We start from the raw sequence: 21,936 nt of genomic DNA on the forward strand, positions 1-21,936 counted from the left end.
GGCTATGGTTCAATGTGATATTTTCTCTTCTATAAAATTCAGCAAAAAAGTGCTCCCAATCTCAATCATTTGAATATTATTGTGTTGTCATACGAATTTATCGTCCATGCCATTTCAATCACATCCTTGTGCTTCGTGTAGGAGTTATATATATTTTGCTTCACTGCACTGTGTACTTTATTTTTTTCCTCACTCACCCAAAGACGCGAATTGGGAAAATTTTGCACACTTAAGAAGATGGACTTGAGGCAAAAAAAAAATCTTTTGAACGGTTTGAGCTGCGCTCCATTAGGAATTACAATTGAACATTTCAATTTAATTGCTCTTTTTTCTGACTATTTCCTATTACACCGTTAAATCATTCGTGAAAATATTGGAAAAACTTCAACTCCCCTATTTGTGAAAGAAAAAAAAACTGATATCCATTTAGTCAATTACTTAATGCATCTCGTGGTAATATTAAATTGAATTAGAAAAAAAATGAAAAATATTATTATGTACACAAACCTAGATTATTTTCCTCATTTTTATGGGAGTCTCTAGAAAAAAAAGTCCTAATTTATCACATTATTTTTTGACCCAAAAAATTCGCCCTAGTTTGAGAAAGTAAACCACCAAAGGAATGAGTTTGTTGAAATGCAATTAGTGGATGTGTGTACAACATTTAATGAGTACTGCGACATAGAAATTTATGCTGGTTTCATAATATGTCAAAAAAAAAAGTCTAATTTAGGCAGATGAATTAATCTGATTTCTTTGCCTTTGGCTTTCCACAAGGGTTTGTTAATTGAGGTGTACTTAACTAATTATGTTAATGATTCTCATAGTACTTCATTCTTTTTGATTATCTATACCTTTTTCTTTAAAGATTAATTGTTGTTTTATTGTTTATGAATTTAAGAAAAATAAAATAATTAAATTAATGAAAATATCTCACCACTAAAATTAAAGTTTTATGAGTTTCTGAACGTCGAATGATGCTGATTGGAGATTTTCTTTCTCTTAAGGGTTAGTCCATTCACGCATGAATGAAAAACGAAATATTTCTTCATATAAATTGTCGAATTTCGCAACTGACTCAAAATAAATATAACAAAAAATTATGTACACACGTGCAATCCCATTTCAACGTGTAAATATTCCACCCACATTTTCCCGTATTACATACACGATGATGGTAAAATGCAAATGTGTTTTGTAGTGATTTTGATGTGGCTGTGTTATTCTAATTCAAAACAGATTTTTGTCTACAAGTGCGAAAGAAGTTCTTTCTGCAAATGCTATCTGCGAAAAGACTTGATTTGAATATTATTTTCATACCCATATCCCCAGGAGGGTATCCATCATAGTGATGGTGAATTGTGGAAGCTACAATGGTTTCCGGGAGGGGGTGGAAGACAGGTGAGCTGGCAAGTTTTGTATGCTAAGGATCATACACCAGAAATCCATTTAGCACACGAGGAGATACTCCACCATACTTCTCCATCAAATTCTCACCATCCAACCAGCTGAGCGGGATCCCCGAGAAGGTTTTCTGTGAGGCTGAGATGAAAAATTATACAAAAAAAAATCACCCATGATTTGCATTGGATGATTCCTACTATTAGAATGGACAAGAATGAATGCAGAGAGATATCGGATGTGAACTTTAAGTCCCCCCGTCTGACACACTTTTATATATCCGTAGGATTTCACTGCATGGATCTGCTTGCTCATGGGTAGCAAAAATAATGGAAAAGTGGTTTTTAAATGTAAAATAAGGTTTAAGGAATATATCATTGCTAACCCCAAAAAATTCAGAAGTTTGCATTCCATGATACGTACATTTATACACGATCATATCCTCCCTTGATATTCAAACAAACTGAATTTTGATCACAAATTAATCCTTATTCCATTTAAAATTGAAATTTTCAACATATACCTAATTTGAATATTCCTTGGGGCTTTGTGAGTGTGTATGTATACATGAGAATATTCAAATTCCTTTTTCATTTTTCACACCTCCCCCAACACTGTCATCACTCCTTGTCTAGAGAAATGCATTTTGTAATACGATAGAGACACTTTGCACCGACAATTTTATTTTCATCCCCTATAAGTCCTCAACAAGCACTACTGCATTGAATTTGCAAAGCTTTTCTGTGCACTCTTCTAACTATATACATATATCTACTACATTTTACGGTAAGGACACAAATAGGAAAGAATGATGTATTTTGTGCAAAGCAAGACTAATATTATGGTAAAGAAGATCACGAAAAAAGCTACACATTTAGTAAGTAGGTACATATTGCATAAAAGCTTTTATTAGAGTATTCAAGAACTTGTTAAAGCATTATTTCTGCAATTATATGCTAATTGGTTGGAGCTTTTAATGGGCTCATCAATTTTCACTATTTTAAAAGCTTTTCTTTTTCAAATGACGCTTTTTGTGCATTTATTACCCATTTGGGCGCTATATTGAAAAGCTAAATTAAGTACTTTTTGATCATTCTTCTGGTTCTATAAGAGCTTTTGGGGATTAGGTCAAAGTTCAAAATTCACAAACATACTCTCTCATACTCTCTTCATTTATATACAAGTAATAAATATTTTGGAACATTAATTATATATTTCCATCAAATAAGTTCAAATTAAAGTTTTACGCTGAAATCTCAATTTTTTATCTTGCTTCTTGTTAAACATGCTAAACGAGCCAACATGCTTTTTGTAGGTACCTACATAAGAAAAAGTTTGACCAACTAGCGTGCACTTTTATGTCCATGTTCATTTATGCCAAATTAATGCTAATTGAAAGTTAGTGAGTTTGCAGTGTGTGTGTGTGTCTGCGAGTGGTTTTCATAAAAGAGCGAAGCTTTTGTGTAAATACTGGAAGCTAACCTCTTGAGAATATTTTGGGCTAAAAGAGGTAATTTCAGAGACGATTCAGACTCATCTCCATTGAGTCTTTCAAGTCCATACGGAGTTTGTTTCCAAAATGATATTCATGGGGCCAAGATAAAGTTGTATTTTATCTCTCATTTCCGAAAGCATCCACACATTTATGCTATGTGGCGGGAGTTGGGCGCAAAAAAAAGAGAGAGGGAGAGACCAAAAGAGAGATGATACACAAAATGCGGTTCACCGAAATAAACTTACTTCCCGCAAAATTATTTATTAAACTTCATAAATTAAATGTATATAGTATGCTATATATGCGAGAACGGAGGGTTTTTTGCCATTTTCCTTTTGGTTCGCAGAGAAGTTGTTTTCGTTATCGTATTTCCATTTCGGAAATAGCATTGGGAGCTATGTAATGAAAATTTATCTCATATAGTTGTTTATGAATAATTTTATTTGCGCATTCTACCAATTTGTCAGTTTGGTTGGTACTCTCAGCGATGGACGAATAAAATGAAATCCATGGTGGAGTTACATGAAGCATTAGTTTAGCCCTCGAGTGGGGGGCGGACATGGTTATAAAGAAGTGGCACAATCAACTACATTCACACATAAGTGATTTCCAGGATCTTTTTTCTTGCAACCTCCCCCTCATCTTGTGCGAAATTTCTTGCACACATAAGTCCCAACACTCGTTGTCTGGATGTAATTTATCAAATCGGAACTAATATCAACACCGAACGACATCACATAAATGTAGAAAAATGAAGACAATTTGTACAAAGCTGACGTTCCCTTTGACTTTTCGTTGTAGAAGCATATATCAATCCTTTTTGCGCCCAAGTCTTCGTTCTCAAATATCTCCCGTCTTTGAAAGCTTCTGCTGCCTGGCCCCGAAAGGAAGCACCATGAAGACGAGTATGAGCGTTTTTCAGGGCTTTTATTTTCCAAAAAGACTGAGAGAAAAGTGGTTTCGATACAAACACCCCGACGACACTATTAAGAGCTAAAAAGATGCGGGGAATCACAGAGAAAAAAGGCTGAATTTTAAAGTTCGCACAAACTTTTGTTCCTTCCCTCGACACTCAAATCTCATTGGGGTTTCACTGAAATACGGGAGGGTGGTTTGAGGTATCTACTTTGGGAAGAATTAAATTTTATGTATAGAAGCGGAATCTTTGGCTCAAGCATTGTGGGGGGTGAATGAAAAAGAAAATGTTTAAATCCGAAAAATGATCCCAAAATGCCATTCAAATGGATCCTCTGCGTTTTTTCCATGTATAAAATCCACCTAATAATTGACTCATTGTGCATTCACCCAAGGACCGGCAGCCTTTTTTTTCGCAAACCCAAGGGTAATCTACATAAGAGCCCAACAATAGACTCCAACTCCAGCACCCAGGGCTTGAGGATTAAATTCTCCCTTATGACTGGGAAAGATCTACTCGTATGGCATTTTATCTATAAATTTATTATACCACTTGGTGCAGAAAAATGGTGCACAGAAGGAATCCACCACCCCCTATTTTGATTATTTTTTTTTCACCCAAAAATAGAACTCTCTTGTTTGTTCATGTGAAATTTCTCCAGAGACACAATGAGTTTCATATTATGTATAGTGAAGGAGAATTATGGAACATTTCCATTTAATATTCTTATTTTTCCTTATTTCAAATAAAATTGCTAAGGGAAGGTTCAATTGAGATATTTTCATGCTACTGAATTTAAATATGTTTCGTATGTTGAAGGTATTTCTATTTTATGCAAGATATTGGTTTGTATTCTCAAGTCAATTTTGCAAGATTTTGAAATCTTGATTGCAAACATTTTAAATGAGATTACAAGATGGAAAATTTTAATATTTACTATAAAATATGGCCTATTATTGAATTTACTTTTTATTTAAAATATTCCTGTACAAGAAAATCTTTAAATTTTTCCCATTTTCTTTAATAGAGGGTTAAAAAGTTTATTGAGAAAAAAAATCTGTCTAATTCCCCGACAATGAGCATATTGCCTTTAATAGGATACAATATAAAACCTTTTCATAATAGGATGTCAAAAATACCATATAACTTCAAAGAGAGATAGAAAATACCCATCTAATTTTTCAACAAGCCCCCCGCTCTCGGGAAAATTCATAAAAGCCATTTATTGTGGGAGAAGAAGAAACTTTCTGAAAACAAACCGTGCAATTTTAGTATTACCAACAATAACATGACTTTCATTCTTCGGAGGAGCCCTTCTCTCTCTCTCTCTAGCTGAGAGGGTGTGCTTTTCATAACAGAACTCAAAAGAAAGTCATTTTGGGAAAATATGAGATATTAAAATAGCGCAAAGTGGCCTTCCGGGGCAATTGAGCTTGAGTTGAAAGGTTAATTAAAGAGAAAACCGTAACAAAAGATATTTTCCCTTTGACCTCCCTTTTCTCCAACGCCCCCATCCACCGCAATCCACACCCAAAAGCAACCCCCAAAAGTGCTAAATGAGCTCATTGTGAATTTGGGACTTTATACAAATGTGATAACAAATAATTATTGTAATACTCTCTTCCAGGAGTGTACTTAATGCGGGGGACTTGAGGTGGTTTTTTGGGGTTGCCACTAAGTCCCATGAAAATGTTGGAAGTCCGGAAGGATGGGGGTAGAGTACATCAGGGTTCGAGGCCACTTTTGCAAAGTACAATAACCCTATATATATAGCACAGAGAGGGATAGTTTAGTGGAGAGAGAGAGGAATGAAAGACAATCAACGTGACTCGATTTTCCCAATCTTACACGGCAGGGATTATACAACACACAGAGAGATGGAAAAGGATCTCCGTCGCCAAGAACTTTAGGAGCTAAATTACATCAATTAATTACTGAACTTTTCACATTGCAATTAAATGTTTGCCGTAGAGGCAGCCCTCATCCCGATAGTAGAATCGCACGCAATGGACCCAAAGTCTAAATCAACGTATCTGCATGCCAAACCACAAAAACCTAAACTCGTGCCAGAGAGGAGCTTCGAAAAATTTTACTCCCCCACTGAAAAAAAAAACATGATATACGCTCTAATATGCCCCCATTTTTCAACACACTTCCGGTGGTGGTTGTGTCAAACACGGAGGGAGAAGTTGTGTTATGTCCCAAAATATTGCTTATGATCAGATGCCGGTTTTTTCCTCACCAAGTGAATTTGGCATGGATTTGTGTAGGAGAGCTGTGCAGAAAAAAAATTGGCCCAAATTACGAATCGTTGAGCGTAACACCAATGTCAAAACATTTGCGAGAACAGAGCTGAAGTGGTGCCAGATAAAATAATTCTTATTGTAATTGTGTTGCTTAATTTCCATGCGCTACTCTTGAATATTTAGAATTAACTGAGATCGTTTATTTTGTCAAGAGAGGAGAAAATTGTCAAAAATCCTTAAGAATATAGAGTCTGAATATGTGTTAGTTTTAGACATTTTTTGAATCAATTCTTGTTTGCTTTTTTTTCAATATTTATTTCCCTGTCTTACCCTATATACAACATAAGATTTTGAACTTGTATAACAATATTAATGAAATTTTAAGATGTAATTTACGAGAATATTAAAGCAATTGAATTTTAATGAAGGCAATTGAAACATTTACTCATGGAAGTGACGGCATAATAGTAAATTATATATATTTTGAGAAATTCTTGTTAATTATATAGGTGTGTATGTTGCATTATATCTGAAGTGCATGAGATATAATTTATCAGGCAAGCGAGGAAGCTAATTTGAGAATTATTGCCATAGCTGAAATCACTTTTATAATTTAGTTATGTGTACATTTTAATGAATGATGCTCTAAACTAGACTATTCAGGATTAACCCAAACTTAGTTTATGCCTTCTAAACTATCTTAATATATACAATGTACGTGTGTATATAGCGATAAGAGCTTTATGGGGAATAGACAAGCGCAAGAGACATACATTTTCTAGTCTTCTAGTGAATTTAATATTTTTGAGATGTTTGTGATTGATGAGAAATCTATGTGAAGGAGCTTTTTTTTATTTATTAGGAAAAACTCTTTTTTAAATTGAGGAAAGCTTAATTTCCGGGAAAATTCTGGAAAATCTATGATTATAGAATAATTTAAAACTAATTTCGGGAAAATCAATTGAGAGCTTTATCTGTGGCGGAATAACTTTCTTGAAAACATATTTCTGGAAAATATTCTCTTGATTCTTTCGTTCTAATATTTATAATTTTGATAATTTTATTAATGAGAATTGATTTATTTTTAACGTTTTTTCTTTAAATAAATTATATTGTGCATCACGTTCTTTGCCAACCAATTAAAATATTTTCTTTAAAGGTAATTTATGTATCTCGCTATATACTCTTATTAATGAAATCATAACTTTTTTTGTTAAAAGTCTTGTTACACCGCGTTTATTTTCATTTTCAAATTGTTTATTTTCACAACAAACTCCAGTTGAAGATGGTATGCGCGACGAAATGGAAATGTAATTTGCACCTTTAAGCAATGGGTGTGGGTGGGTGGATGAGATATAATATCCTTCCCATTGCGATGATGATTATGTATCTCTGGAAAAACCTTATCTGCGGCACTTTCAACTCAGACGCGTGTTGATGAAAACAGAACAGCAAATTATCCGCGAGAATTTGACGGTGAAAAATGTTATTCGCGGGAAAATATCAAGTTATAAACTCAATATAGAATTTCAATTTCAATTGCAGTGATTTATTAGCTAAGCAAAGGTGGGCATCGTGAAGTTTTGCAGAACTTTCCAGTTCCAACTTTTCGACTTTCTTCATGGGCATATTTGCCCTAACTCGATTGATTGTTTTTCCTGGCATTTGCGGTGGTGGCATGGAGGTTTTCCAGAGCTACCTTCCTGTGAGAGGAATGTTATTTCACGTGCATTCCCGTGATGGTTGGGCGCACTTGCCGGGTGTGATAAATTTCCACGGAAATGGTCATACAAGAGATTTTGGGATGCTGTGGCGGTATGCTCCATGTGGTCCGTTTGTATGTCTATGGTATGGAGGGGAAATTGTGGGAGTTTGCGCATTTGTTGGCGAGGACTCTTGGTGTGTGCTACAGTCACGTAAACGGCATGTAGTGCCCGAGGAAGAGTCTCAGCATGTTCTTCGTCAGAGCTTTCCAAGCATCAAAGCCTAGTAGTTCTGCGGGGACTGCCGTACCGAGAGGATCACGTTCATCTCAATCGAAATCTACCAACTTATGCGTCGTGTGCCAACTCTGAAGCGTTGTAACCAAAACCCCTAAATCGATTTACTATTTGTTGCCACTGGCAGTGTTTGTGTGATTGATTTGTGAGGTTCTATATCGGATTACAGTGGATTTGCATTGCGAAAACATTTAGGGGTGTGTGCGGTGGTCCGAGGAGGGCGCATTAAGGACAACATAGTTTGAAAAAAAAAGCCTAACCAGAGAGACGAGTAGTGCAAAGATAGAGGGAAAAAGTGACTGACAAATTGCTAATGGATTGTTGTTGGAGTCAGTTGGAGGCTTTTCTGAAAAACACCTAATTTTCTTTGATCACACCCCCTCCTCCAGCGAAGAACTTCGTGTGGATGTGGAAGGTACGCTGAGTGTGCAAAAAATTGAGAGAATTGCTTTGAAAGGATTTTCAGCGATACGAAAAGTGATTTGAGTGTTTTTTATGTTTGTCTTGAAAATTACAACATAAAAATCAAACTTTCGTTTTTCAAACCATCACATCCACATCCCTATTGTTTGCGATGGTCGTTCGCTACTGTGGGGGCTCTCTCATAGAAGCCATATAGCACAGAGGCGATACTTTTCATGGATAATAGGAACAAAAAAGCACTTAAAATATTTATAGGAAAAATTCATGGAGACGCAGAAAAAAAATCAACGTACAAAACGAGAGAATTTTAAGCGGTGCTCTGTGTACTGAAAAAGTCTAGGGTGGAGAAAATTCGTGGTTGTTGAATTTCTTTTATTCCCACGAGTATAAGGAGAAGAAAAAAAGTACCCAACCCCTCAATCAAATGGGATTTCAATCGACAAGAAAGGAAACTCCATGCCCTTCTCATACCACTCGTGTGTCACGATCCGTAACCTGCGGAGAAGACTTTTCGCATCCCACCTTCCGCATGCCAGCCCCAAGCAAAAGTCATCAAATGATTTCTCAACTTGTTCCATCACACTTTTCACACCCCAAGATTTTCTGCTCATTCACCCACCCCACAATTCTCCTCCATAAACACACCATTTAATTCCCTGCTGCACTTGTTTGTTATTTTTCTTCCGCCCTCAACTTAACAATATTGACGGACCGGTGTTTTAATTAAAATTCCCACATCGAACTTGTCAGACTTTCTAACTTCTCAAGAGTATTTTTGATCGTTTAATTGCAGTCTGGTGCTGAAGGAACATTTTTCACAAAACTCCTTCAAATGTGAAAATAAACCACAGTCATCACTAATGCTCTACCCACGTCTCAATTGCTTAATGCTCACCCATTTAATGTGCCACATAAATATATATTATACATAATATAATGCCAAATAACTGCCAAATATTTTCTTCAAAATGTACTTAATGTATACTTTTTTTCATACAAGGATAAACTTGGAATAAAAATGTTAGCTTAGTGGAAAAATAAGGAAAATAGCATTGAAATGGGGTAAATTTTTTTCGTTTTTATAAAATATTATTATTGCTACACTAATTTCGATGCTTATTCAAAAGAAATGCATAAAAACTTATGAGATTTTCAAAGCAAGTTTGAACGTTTAGGTACCTACAATCTCCATACCTATTTATATACATATGTATTTTTTGGTCAAAGAATTTTATATAATTTATGTGAATTATAGTTGAATCGTGCGTTGAATACGTAGCATACAAAATACGTATTAAACGTTGAAAATATTTGTATGAAAAGCAAGAGGAAAAAAATGAGATTTACCAGAGACTTTTTTTTTACAAACTTCTTGTTTTAGAGGTGAATAAAGCATCCAGCAGAACTTTTATGGTGATAAAAAACACCAGAAAAATTTTATTATTCTAGTGTACAATTAGAGTTTTTGTTACAAAAAAATTAAAATCTGTTAAATGGAGGATTCAAAAGTTTAAAGTTGAAAAAAAATCTAATTAAAAGCAATTTCGGCAATATCAATTAAACTTTAATTTACGTTCTTTTTATCATTATAAACTTGAGGCGTTTTAATTCAGTTTATGCAAAGTTTCTCGATTAGTTTTATGAAAATTTTAAAATGTTAAATGACTCTTAATTTATTTTTGGTGTGCGAGCTTTTTCAAAAAGCTCTGTGTGTATTTTATAACATAAAATTTGTTAATTTAGGAAATATCATATTGCAGGTAATTTGCAATGAAGCCAGAGTGAAAATGCATTTTGATTCGCTTTTGATGTAGGTATACATCAGCATATTTTTAATCAAAATACTTTCTCGGAAATGAGCTTTCATAAAAATTCGCATACTGCCTAGTAGAGCTTCTATCATTTTGATGTAAAGAACAAAGAGTTTTAGGAAGGGATATTATAGAGGAAGGGGCGTTGGTTTTGATTTTTTTTTGGAAAAAAAAGTTATTAAAAAATGGGCATAAGCGATGGGCAGGGCTTTTATTTATGCAAAAATATTCTGAAATCAACGCTGAATCTCCTCTTTAGAGGCGTATTTTGTAATATTTTGTAAATTAGAATGAAATGAATGATTACCTGTTCTATATTTTTTCATACATGACTTCCGGTTGGTGCTAAAAAAATATATATTATGCTAAACCATCCATGTTTTCAGAATCACGTCGATGGATGAGGAAGTCAGATTACTTGTAATTACAGCGCTTAAACATTATGTAAACTGTTTTGTTTGGGTTTTAGCTCAATCTCACCGTCACTTAATTCACCCTCATGAACAAACTTGACAAAATTTGCGTGTGTCGAAAAGTTTAGACAAGTAAATTGAATTTCACCAACCAACCCTCAAACTCCCCCGAGAAACATTCATAATTCGCACCATATTGCGCTGTTTATGATGCTATATATCTGATAATACAGCTATATCTCACCAAATTTCTTCCGCAACTGCCAAAATTTCAAATCAACGCGGAAAATCTTCCCTCCTGTATGGAAAATTCACTGTGTGGCATCAGCGTGAAAATGCTTCACTTTTCTCTCTCCCATAGCCACGCGAATACTTTCCAATAAGTTTTAAAGAAATCATTTTTATTTGAATACGCGATTCAATTGGGGCATTTTGCATCATTTTCTTCCATTTTGCGCACCACCGAAAAACTCTGGGGCATGAAGAAAGCCAAACGCGTCGAGAGGGAATTTGTATGTTTATGTCTAAATTCACATCAAATTAGATTAAAGTTTAGTGCTACGTGAGAGGGATTTTAGTTGAATCCATGGCAAATTGCCTTTTTGGTCTCTTTTTTTTCCTCACTTTCACCCCGTCTTTTAGCCCGAATAGCAAGATGGAAGCGAAAAAAAAACCAATGAATTTTCTCCAAATGTCTTATTTGGTGTCTTACGCTGTTTTTCTTTTTTTTTCGTATACACACACTATATATAGCTCTCAGAGCCTGAAAATTTGTCTTCATTCTCACCAATTTTACGTGGTGAGTGAATCACTATTTTGGTGAACAGGAGAAAATCCGCAACAATTCTACGAGAGTATTTTAGCACTTTTGCCAATTCTAAGTGAGACTACTTTAAGAGACTCGCACTCAACCTTCTACAGAGAAGTTTAGCTATTGTTTTTTTCAGTACAGAATAAAAATTTTTTTGAGGAAATAATTTACAGATTTTTCGGAAATTTGTAATAAATTTAATTAAATAAAATTTCAAATAAAATCAATTTTAATTAGGATCAAGAAAGATCTTGGAAAGTTTCAAAGTCTTATCAGCAATAGTTAATTGAAGACAAAAAGGAAAACTACTTTCCAAATTTACCCGCAATTTTCCACGAAGTAAACTGCTAAATCATCAGACTTATTGCATAATAAGCTAATGCAGGGAAATTTAATTAGAGTTTGGTAAAATAACCTTTTTCGAAGAATAAGTCAAAGTGTGTGCAAGTACGGTGAAAGTTTATGTGGTTTGTAGATGGAACTTTCCATCCGATATAGGGGTTATATTACACAGAATATAACTAGTTATTAGTCAGTTGGGAAGTCAAAGCAGGTGAATCATTAGTCATCCACACCGGCTATTTGTGCTCTATACTAAAATTATTCGTAAAGGATTTCACCAAAATAACTTCACAAACGTAGTAAAATATACATACAGTGGAACCCCAGTACAACGACCGCTTGGTTGAACTACTCTCGCGCATTGAAAATAATGAGTGTGAAGAGTACATCGGAGTGGTCGTTGTACTGGGGTCCCACTGTAATGTATTAGTTATCATAGCTATATATTTTCGGAAACTTTTACTAAAGTCTTAACATCATAGCATTTTAAGGTGTTCTATACAAACCACCCGTAAGTGTTGGAATGAGAGCTTTTAAATCAAATTTGGGTGAGCTTTTTTTATTAAAAATGCGTCTGGTTAAATAAATTGTGGAATTTGTAACGCCAAGGCTCGCCCGGATGGAAAGATGGGATTAAGTGTAATTAATTAAAAGATAAAGGGCGAGACTGAATTTTTATTTAAACTCATCAGAGATTCTTTTACGGTAATAATACGCTTAGAGTTTATAATTCCTCATTGAAGAAAAAAAAACGAGATTTTAAAGTCTCTGACTAAAGATCTTTATAAATCGTTTGTTTTTAAGTCAGCTCAAAAAGACTCGCGACTTCTTGTCTTGACTAAAGTTTGTTCTATTACCTGGAAAACTAAACCCAGAGGAAGATTATCTTATAAATTTTAACAAATTCATTCCAAGGATTTCAATCAGAAGATTTTCCAAATCAGATAAATTCCTTTAAAATAGAAATTGAATTTGTATTAGAAAACGTGTGAGAAAAATCTCCATGATATATTAAGGGTTCAGGTAAAAAGGGACTAGGGTGTGAATGTAATATATTGATATAGTACATACATACATACATTGATATATACATAATTCACAAATACACACGGAAGAACCATTGAATGGAAGGTCAATAAATAAAGAGGGACGGTGCTCTCAAATTCATACGCAATTTTCTCGCATGAACGAGAAAAATCCCGTAAAAGTTTTCTCACTCAGAAATGATTTGGGAGGCAAAAATGATGCCAAAAATCATCCCTTTTATGCCCAACTTATTCATGTCAACAAACGCTAAAGCATTAACTTTATAATCTTCATGGCAGTGAATGCAATTTGTATGATTCCTCTCAACTGTGAACTGTTTTACTTTTGGTTTTACTGAAAACTTTCTCCTGCTGAATCCGCTTATACCATCAAAAGTTCATCAGTCAATAAAGAACATCATAATGATGAGGAAAAATTTTCTCATCCTCCCCGCTACATCTATTTTGGATTATGTGAACGCGAGAAAACTCATTAGCCTCATACCGTGAATTTTCGCTACATGTCTAAAGCACTATTTAACGATGAGGCATCGTCGATGAGATTGAGGGTGGCGCTACACTTCCATCCCTGTCGGTGAGATCACTGACTGATTTGATTATAAATTGTATCTTATGGAGTTAACCAACTTTCACACAACACACAGTGAAGTGAAAATTACTTTGAGCTATTCACATTGAAGCTCTTTTTTTAGCTTTTTCCTTTGATTTACGCGCTACTGCCGCATATCTTTTTCGCATAAATGAATGTTGCAAAGTTGCAAGAATTCCATCAAAATTTCCCTTTTCTCTCTTCGTAAATTTACTGATTGAGCAGACACTGTGACCCAGAATCACCTAAGGATGTCACAAAGTGTCACCCGCAACACCAATTAGATTCACTACACAAATTGTTGCGCAATCGATTCCCTCGGTGTTATAGATTGCTCTTCCGGTTATGAACAACTTTATATTTCGGAACATAATTAAGCAACTTTTAAGTAAAATAAACTTTACTATGTACCATTACATATACTTTGTATCTATCCTTTCCCAGTTACAAAGTTTGTAAAATGTGCTAAAAATAATTCCATGAGAATAATTCATTTCTAGCAAAGCTCTGGAAAAACAGAAAATTTTCCACGAGAAATTTTCAGAAATCATTTGGATTTCAGACAAATATTTTCTCTGAAAATGCAAAAAAAAACTTTTCTATTTAAATAAATAAATTAAAATAGAGTTAATTTATGGAACTTTGACATATTTTAAATGAATTTTGCAAAACTAATTGAACTTTAGTTATGATAAAATCATAATTTTTCAAAGACGAAGAGACGAACATAGAAAATAGTTCAATTCTAACAATCTCAGTTTTGTTCTAAGATTACTATCGAGAGCACGTTTGCGTGATATTTTATGGTTATCTTTTCAGTGAAATATAAGGGGAAGGGATGTTATTTGGGTACATAGAATAGACTTTTGAGTAACTCGGAAAACTCGTGGGTGTCTTTTGGGTGTCTATATGGGAGTTAAAAGGACTATACTATAGCCCGCTTGGATGAGTGTCTTTTTGAGTAATTCTCGGTAATGACCCATCTCGGCGTAATATATTTTGGGTAAGTCTTTAGGCAAACAAATCCTTTTTCGGTAGCATTTTCTCGGAAGTGTTTGTGGACATAGAAGATCTCCCGGCTAAAATTGCTTTTGAAAAATATTTTCATTAATATTCCTAGGTTTTCATGCATGCTTTTTTGAGGGAATTTTTCGTGGAAATTTTATAATTTCCTTAACCGTCTCAAAACGATAAGATTCTATATGATTACAGTCTCTTCTTAGAGATTATTTATTCCTTGATTAAGATCATCGATAGTCCTTTGAAAGCCCTTGAAGAGTTAGGAACTAAAATAATTCTTTAAGATATTTAGAATCATTGAGAAATAATTTAGAAAAAAAAAAAAAATTCCAAGAAAAGAAATTTTTTAAATTGTTCAGTCAATACCAACACAATTTTCCTCTTTTATTTAGTAATCTGTATAACCTGTGTTTTTGATGTGGATTTACTATGTGTTATTGGCTTTTGATCATTTTCTACTTTTTTTTTTAAACATTTTATTTATTTGATCCCACATTTCCACACAAAAGAATATCCAATTTTGAATTTATACATGTAAATTACAATGGGGTAGAATTTTTCAGTGCTGCACAAAAAGTGCTTCTGACAGTGTCAATTTCATTCCCTCACAGAATTATTTTTCGCACATGATGTGTTTTACAAAGAAAGATTGGGGTGAAGAAATTCACCCAGCAAGTGAGAGGGAATTTCTTGAATACCTCAGGGTAGACCTTAATATTGCATGTTAAGCTTGTAGGTATGCTGATAAGTTGACCCTGGTGGAAAAAGTTCCCACAGAGAGAATACTTTCCGACTATGCTCCCCCAGAATGCTATACATAATGTACAATGTGGAACATGCTAGTCAGGTGGGAAAGTTATATCAACATTTTTCTTGTTTGGGAAATTTATCTCACTTTTTCCTTTGAATAACCAAAAAAAGAGAGAAAATGGAAATAAAATTTTTCAATTTTCCTTCCAATATTTACCTTTGTCTTATTGAGGAAGGATTCTATTAAATTTAAATATTTCAACAAAGAGTTTAATCTACCTGAATGTGTGCGGTTTGGACGGTAGATGCCACGGAAAGAGTAGCAAAACACACTTTACACGCCATAGTCATGTTTGAGGGAACCTTATTCAAAGTTTTCGGGGCGTATTTTCTTGTCTACCAAGAAATTCACAGTGTATGGGGTTGATGCGGTGGATGGGGGTTGAGTTTGGTGGCATTTTGGGTGGCGTGTATCTCCCGTGAACAGAAAAATTTTATGAACTGAACACGAGTCATGGGGTTCACATGAAAATTGCAATTTCACCCAAAGTAAAAGTTGCAGAGAAAATTTCGTGTTGAGAGAGCACCAAAGGCGAGTGGTATGGTAGTTTAACGAAATACGAATATATTTTTACCTCTCAATTTCACATTCTTACTATTTGAATATGAAATGAGATTTTTATTTAATAGATTTAAAAAATACATATAATACATGTAGGGAAATTTTATCTCCATCTGAAAGCAAGTAAGTAAGTTTTCTCACCCCCAGGACTTTATGAAATTTTTTTGTATATAAGGAAGTAAAGAAAATTTGAAAATTTGACTCTGTAGAATTTTTTTATGCAATAAAACCTTCAGATTTTACTACGAATTATTACTAAAGGAAAATGACATCAATTGACTAAAAGATTATTTCGTGGTGAGACTTCTTACTTATTTTCCCTTCTCTTTGCCTTTTTTTCCCTTCTCTTTGCCTTTCTATATAGTTCAAAGTGATTTTGGTACAAATTTCCGGTCATTGCCAAGTCATTCTTGATTAAAATCTCCTATTACGGCTTCTTATGCTGTGCTCATTCGTGAAATGGGATTTGCGACCAAAATTTTCCCTCACCCACCATCATCCATACTAAAATCACACTCTCCTCCGATGTCTTCCTCGATGGTGTTTATGGGTGGGATGTTTCCGTGTTCGATAAACTCCCGGGCGGGTATGGCGGGGGTGAGTTTGGTGGCAGGACATGGAAACCAAAATGGGTGGGGAGATGGGAAGACAAATCGAAAATTCCTCGGAGATATCGGTAGGACACACAACGGATGTGTCCTTCCAAAAAGCTGTTGAATTAAATTTATTGACAATGATTTCCGGGGCGAGCACAATATTCTATGCTAATTGCAAAGAACATGAAGAACATGAATTTTATTGCCTACGCACCAAAGCGTTAAGTATGGCAAAGAAGAGATAAAATCTTGACATTGTATCATCGAGAAATTTGCCAACAGCCAATATTATTTATAGCCTTTATCTGATCTTTATTTAAAAATTTGTAAATGATTTATAATAATGTTATGTATGCGAACATTACATACGTATGTGGTTATGTTTGACCTACATTCTATTAATGAATTTAAACTTGCCTAAACATTTTTTTGAAGCCATAGAAAATGTTGTTTTTATTAATTCTTTTATCTTTATTTAATGAAGTCAAACTTCAGAATTGTCCAGAAAACTAATTTTTTAATCAATATTCTTGAATTTTTTTGACAAGAAGTTCTAAAAGTTTTCTTAATTAATTCTAAAAGATTTTTGTTAAAAAAGAAACTTTTTATGCCATTTTTATGTAAAGTAAACTTGGTAAATGTTCTAAATATAATGTTGATGGAAAAATGTTGGTTTGATTAGTTTAAAGATCTTAGTAATACATTAAAACTTATTATAATATCTAAAAAAGAGTTTTTTTTTACAAAAATTTCTTTTATGTAATTTTTAAATTAAAGTTTGGTAAGAAAATAAGAATTTTTCACCAGGTGCTCAATTCACAATCACGATAAATGCAATTTTCCCAGAAAATTCCTTTTATACCATTTTCCATTTCTTCAATTTATCATCTCTAATTCACCATGAATTTTCCCTGTCTCGCAGTGATTAAATTTGTCGACTTTTGGGGGTGGAATTTTTTGAGATGGTGATACCGAGCTTTGGGGCAAAAGCACAAATCTCCGCCTGTCAGGAGGAATTTATTCAAACATGCGGAAGCAAGGGCAAAAAAAAGAGACAAAAACGCAAATGATCCATTTATTTTTATATACATATATAGTATTTTTATTTATTTATGAATATTTATTGCAAATTCAATAGCGATTTTTCTGTGTGCATGCGGATAAAAAGTGCCCTCGCTTTGGTTTCAATTCAACTATTTACTGGATATAAACTAAATCTCACTCCATTCATGTATTTGGGGGGTTGTTTTGTGGGAGGGTGGACAAAGTTTATGGTGTATTTTCTGTACACAGAGGGAAGTAGAAGCGAAAAAAAGCAGGAGGGTGGATATAATCGAATACCACCCGCCTAGTTGATTTCTTTTGACATTCAAGCAGTGAAGATGTTTGTCCCCGCCACTCCTGGGGCGTCTTCCTTCTCATGACATCACACACAAGGTAATTGACACTCCACTCCCAAGCACTGTAGTACCCTGAGATGAGATTAGTAGAAGTTTCTCTTTATGTGCCATTGTCGAGGTGGCACGGCAAGGGGGCCAAATGCACTCCATCGACAAGAGGGCACAACACTCTGTGAGCCCTCCTCACTTGACTCACAACAATATCATCGTGATGGTAATGATGGTGTTGTGATATGAGAAGAACATGATATTCCAATGTGCTTCCCACCCATCGTACACTCCCTTCTTCCCTCCCAAATGCTTTTGGGGGATGAAAATTTCTTATATATACGCGACAATTTGTGGGCATTCCTTTTGCCTACCCGTCCTACACATAATATGTGATTTCGTACGCCGTGACCTTTGGGAACATTGAAATGTGATTGAAATTTCACAAAAAATGTCTCCTCCAGTTGAGGACTGTTCTTTTGTCGACCCTTAGACCTATCAGCTGGTACTTGAGCACAGCTCAATTGGATGTTCTTGGTCACTTCTGCCTCTGATCCACTTCAATGGATTTTTTTTTTGGCCCCAATAAGCAATATTTTTCTCTACGTGCCCTTCATTAGGTGCTCACAAGAAAACAAAGAGAATATTGCCATAACATTTATAAAATTGGATTTGTAAAAGGAAATAGGATGTTGCTAGAACCAATTCAATGCCCTTTGTCGTGTACAATCTTCAAAAGATAAACCATGTCAAATTAATTTCTTTTCATTCATTTATTTTTTATTAACAATTTCCTTATAATTTTTTTAATTTATAGTGAGCAGAAAGAACTTTTTTCCCCTATTTTGGTGTAAAAGATATTTGTATTTTATACATAGAGTATGTATAATTATTAAATCCGGGATAATTATTTAATTTGAGGTACTAGTTCTTTAATGGAAAACATTTTCAATTAACCCAATTTATTATGGAATCAACAAATTATATAAAATCATCACATACATTTGGCACAAAATTATTAACATGAATTAATTTAATAAAATTAATTTACCTATTTTTCAAACACTCCATTAATTAGTTTCATTTTGTATTATAGTAAGCTGAATTGATCGGGTTGGAAATTATTTTCAGAGAATTGATATAAATAATTTAATTTAACCTGTATTTATATAGAGAAACATGTGTGGTTAAAATTTGTTCTAATTGCCATTTCCTGCAATGATAACGAGCAAGGGGGTTGATTAACAGAAATACCGATTAAATTGCAATTAATATGACCTTAAAGACTATGAGAAGAAAATTAAAGAAGTTGCAGAATGGCTATTAAGTTGGCACAAGTGGCAAAAAGGTTGCTTTATGAGTGAAGAGAAGAAAAAAAATAAGTAGCTAAAGAGTAGCTGTAAAGTGGCAAGCAGGTGAATCGTGAGAAATAGAGTCATTCATATTTGATGACAATCTCGAAAATTAATTAAATAAGAGAAAAATGTTCACTCAGAAGATTTAATATTACAGAGCATGTTTTCTTTAAAATCTTATTTCAATTTCTTGATAATTCTCATGATTTCTTAGGAAAAAACGCCCTTAAACTTTGAAATGAAATAATAATGCAGCTTGAAATGCTTTTCATTAAGAAAATTGGTCTTTGTATTAATAAAATTAGTGAGTAAAAAGAATTCTCTGGACTCAAAGTTTGTATATATCCGTCCGTCCAACCTTATTTTCTGAAACTTTCTCTAAAATATCTCTACCGCAGCCATGGGAAAATGTCAAGGAAAATTGTTCTTCTTTCATGGGGATACATGAAGAAAATTTTCCAGTAAAGACCTCTCCTGTATGCAAATGAGATAATTAGATTTGGGTGGTACACTCTTCCCATTGCTGTCAATTTATTAATTTCAATTTTCACTTGTATATTCGGATCACAAATCCACAAAGACACCACCAGGAGCTTTTACGTAAAAGCCCACGCAACAGAACACTGTGCGAAATTTTGCCAACAACCCTCATCTGGACATTTTCACATAACCACATAAAATTTCCCAACATACACAGGGATAGGAATATAATTCAATTTCTTGATAAACTTTCGTGAGCCCCCAAAACCTCCTCGACATACATTCTGCACCATTTCCCTTTTCGCACCATGCAAATTCACATCCCCGCACAAAATACATATTATTCCATGCGGCACGGGGATGTTGCGAGGAACCGCCGTTGATATCAAGTCCCTCAATTTTCATTTTCTCACCACCTCATCCGCATATTTTGAGAATTCCAGTTTCACTCTGGTGTGTTATTGTGTGCGACATTCTGCAATTTTCCTCGGTGTAGTCTTTTCTTCCGCATTTGCGATTTGGAAATCAGATATTGCGGCAAAAAAACCTTTTTCCACTTGCGGCAGGATTTTTCTTATTAAAATAATGTGAATATTTGAAATACTGCACGAAATGGAATTTTTAAAGTCAATAAAAAGCACTCTTTGCGCAAAAATGAGAGAGTTCAAATAGGTTTTTTTTAAGAACATCCGTGTTGGAAACTTGAGAGCTTTTTTTGTGTTTTGATTCAATCAGATTTCTTGTTTTTTTTTTTCTCTCAATTTAAAACCACAAAACTAGCAAGAAATCTGTCTTGAAGAGAATTTTCTTCTTGTACAAAACTTTGGAATAATCATCTCTTAATTTCACTTAAGAATTTATATACATCATCCGCGTAGAGAAATGAGAGAAATGATTAATTGTATAAATTGTGATTTACGAGTGCTCTGTACACCGGAAAAGTCATCTCCTCTGGCGTATGCTACTGTGCGAAAGGAATGTTTTACCCCAACGAAAACAGTCCTCAAAATTCCCTGAAGATCTCTCAATTTTCATCCACCTCAGGGTGATGTTTCTGTGTGTTTCTAATTTAGAATGGAATGACTGTAAATGAGTGTGTTATACATTTAATTCACGGACAATCTTTCTAAATGTCACATTTTCTCTTTCTCTTTTTCCCCACCTGCAGATAACTCGTGACAATGTGCAAGAAAGTGCGGTGATAAATTCTTCCCGACACAAATGATAAATACAAGATAATACGTGTGGCAAAGAGAAGAAGGTGCCAAACGTAAGAGGAGAAGCCCCGAAATTAAGGAGCATTCCTTCAACCGCCATCAGGAGCGCCTCCCCACACCCCCACATCCAACCATCGAGACACAAACCACATCAACATCCGCCATTTTCGGAAATTATGCAGAGAAAACCTCCGGGCGTCAGGCAACTTCCCACGATTTACGTGCAACTGTTGCAAATAATTGCCACAATTATATTCGGATGCTCGGGATTTTGCCACGGTAATTCTAATATGTGCTTAAAACACTATATATTTATAACATTTGCATACACCTCCCGCCTCATTCGCGACAGGTAAAACAAACTTTGAACATTCCCCCAAAAGTAAATAATTAGTTTACCTGTAATTCAGCATGTCAAACTCAATGATTAATACTGAATTTTGTGCAAATTCCACACTCCTCCAAACTCTTAATGTAAATTCATCCTTTTTGGATTAAGCGGGAGGATTTTTCACCTTTAGAGATGTGAAATTTAATGAATTTAAAGTACTACGCTTGTCAGGATGCTTGTTGGTTCACAATGTGCAGCTTATGTTGCCTCCTCGAATTTTGCATAATATATAGTTTATGTTTTCTACATTCTTAGGATCACTATGGCGAAAATTAAACAATTTATTTTATTAATTGCGCGAATAAGACTAAAGCACCTTTAAATAAAATGAAAATTTTGCTGCATCTATTTTGGAGGAAAATTCTGGCACATATGGAAAGAAAATTTTTCCTCTTAGCATAATTTTAACTATGCAGAAAAGTTATTTGAGAAGAAATTTTGCATAAACTGCCGAGTAATCCTATTATTAACAGCACCGGATTTATGAATATCAATAAAGCTTTTTTTAGAGGAAGAAAATGGCATAAATAAACATTAAATGTATGACAATGGTTCCATTTGTTCTAAGCAGATTAAACAATGAATTTGTTAGTTCTAAAATTGAAGGATTTTATGCTACCTACA

At 34.3% G+C, this 21,936-nt stretch overlaps 4 protein-coding genes across 7 annotated transcripts in view; all 4 read left to right on the top strand.

The window, feature by feature from the left end:
- The window catches only part of LOC129794093 (GPI mannosyltransferase 3), a 1,193,052-nt gene that overhangs the window by 133,849 nt on the left and 1,037,267 nt on the right, over positions 1-21,936 (top strand). The gene's annotated exons all lie outside the window — the stretch shown is intronic.
- LOC129794120 (cytoplasmic tRNA 2-thiolation protein 1) overlaps positions 1-21,936 on the top strand; it is a 1,132,104-nt gene that overhangs the window by 72,901 nt on the left and 1,037,267 nt on the right. The window lies entirely within an intron of this gene.
- LOC129794129 (plasma membrane ascorbate-dependent reductase CYBRD1) overlaps positions 1-21,936 on the top strand; it is a 1,128,201-nt gene that overhangs the window by 68,998 nt on the left and 1,037,267 nt on the right. The gene's annotated exons all lie outside the window — the stretch shown is intronic.
- Positions 8,023-21,936, top strand: part of LOC129794116 (uncharacterized) — a 40,973-nt gene continuing 27,059 nt past the window's right edge. The window contains exons 1-2 of the mRNA XM_055834745.1: positions 8,023-8,473; positions 20,873-21,200. Coding sequence (XP_055690720.1) covers positions 21,098-21,200 — 103 coding nt within the window. The 5' untranslated portion in view covers positions 8,023-8,473; positions 20,873-21,097. The remainder of the gene's footprint in view (positions 8,474-20,872; positions 21,201-21,936) is intronic.

Source organism: Lutzomyia longipalpis, chromosome 3 (assembly GCF_024334085.1).
Source record: "Lutzomyia longipalpis isolate SR_M1_2022 chromosome 3, ASM2433408v1".
Taxonomy (NCBI): Eukaryota; Metazoa; Arthropoda; class Insecta; order Diptera; family Psychodidae; genus Lutzomyia; species Lutzomyia longipalpis.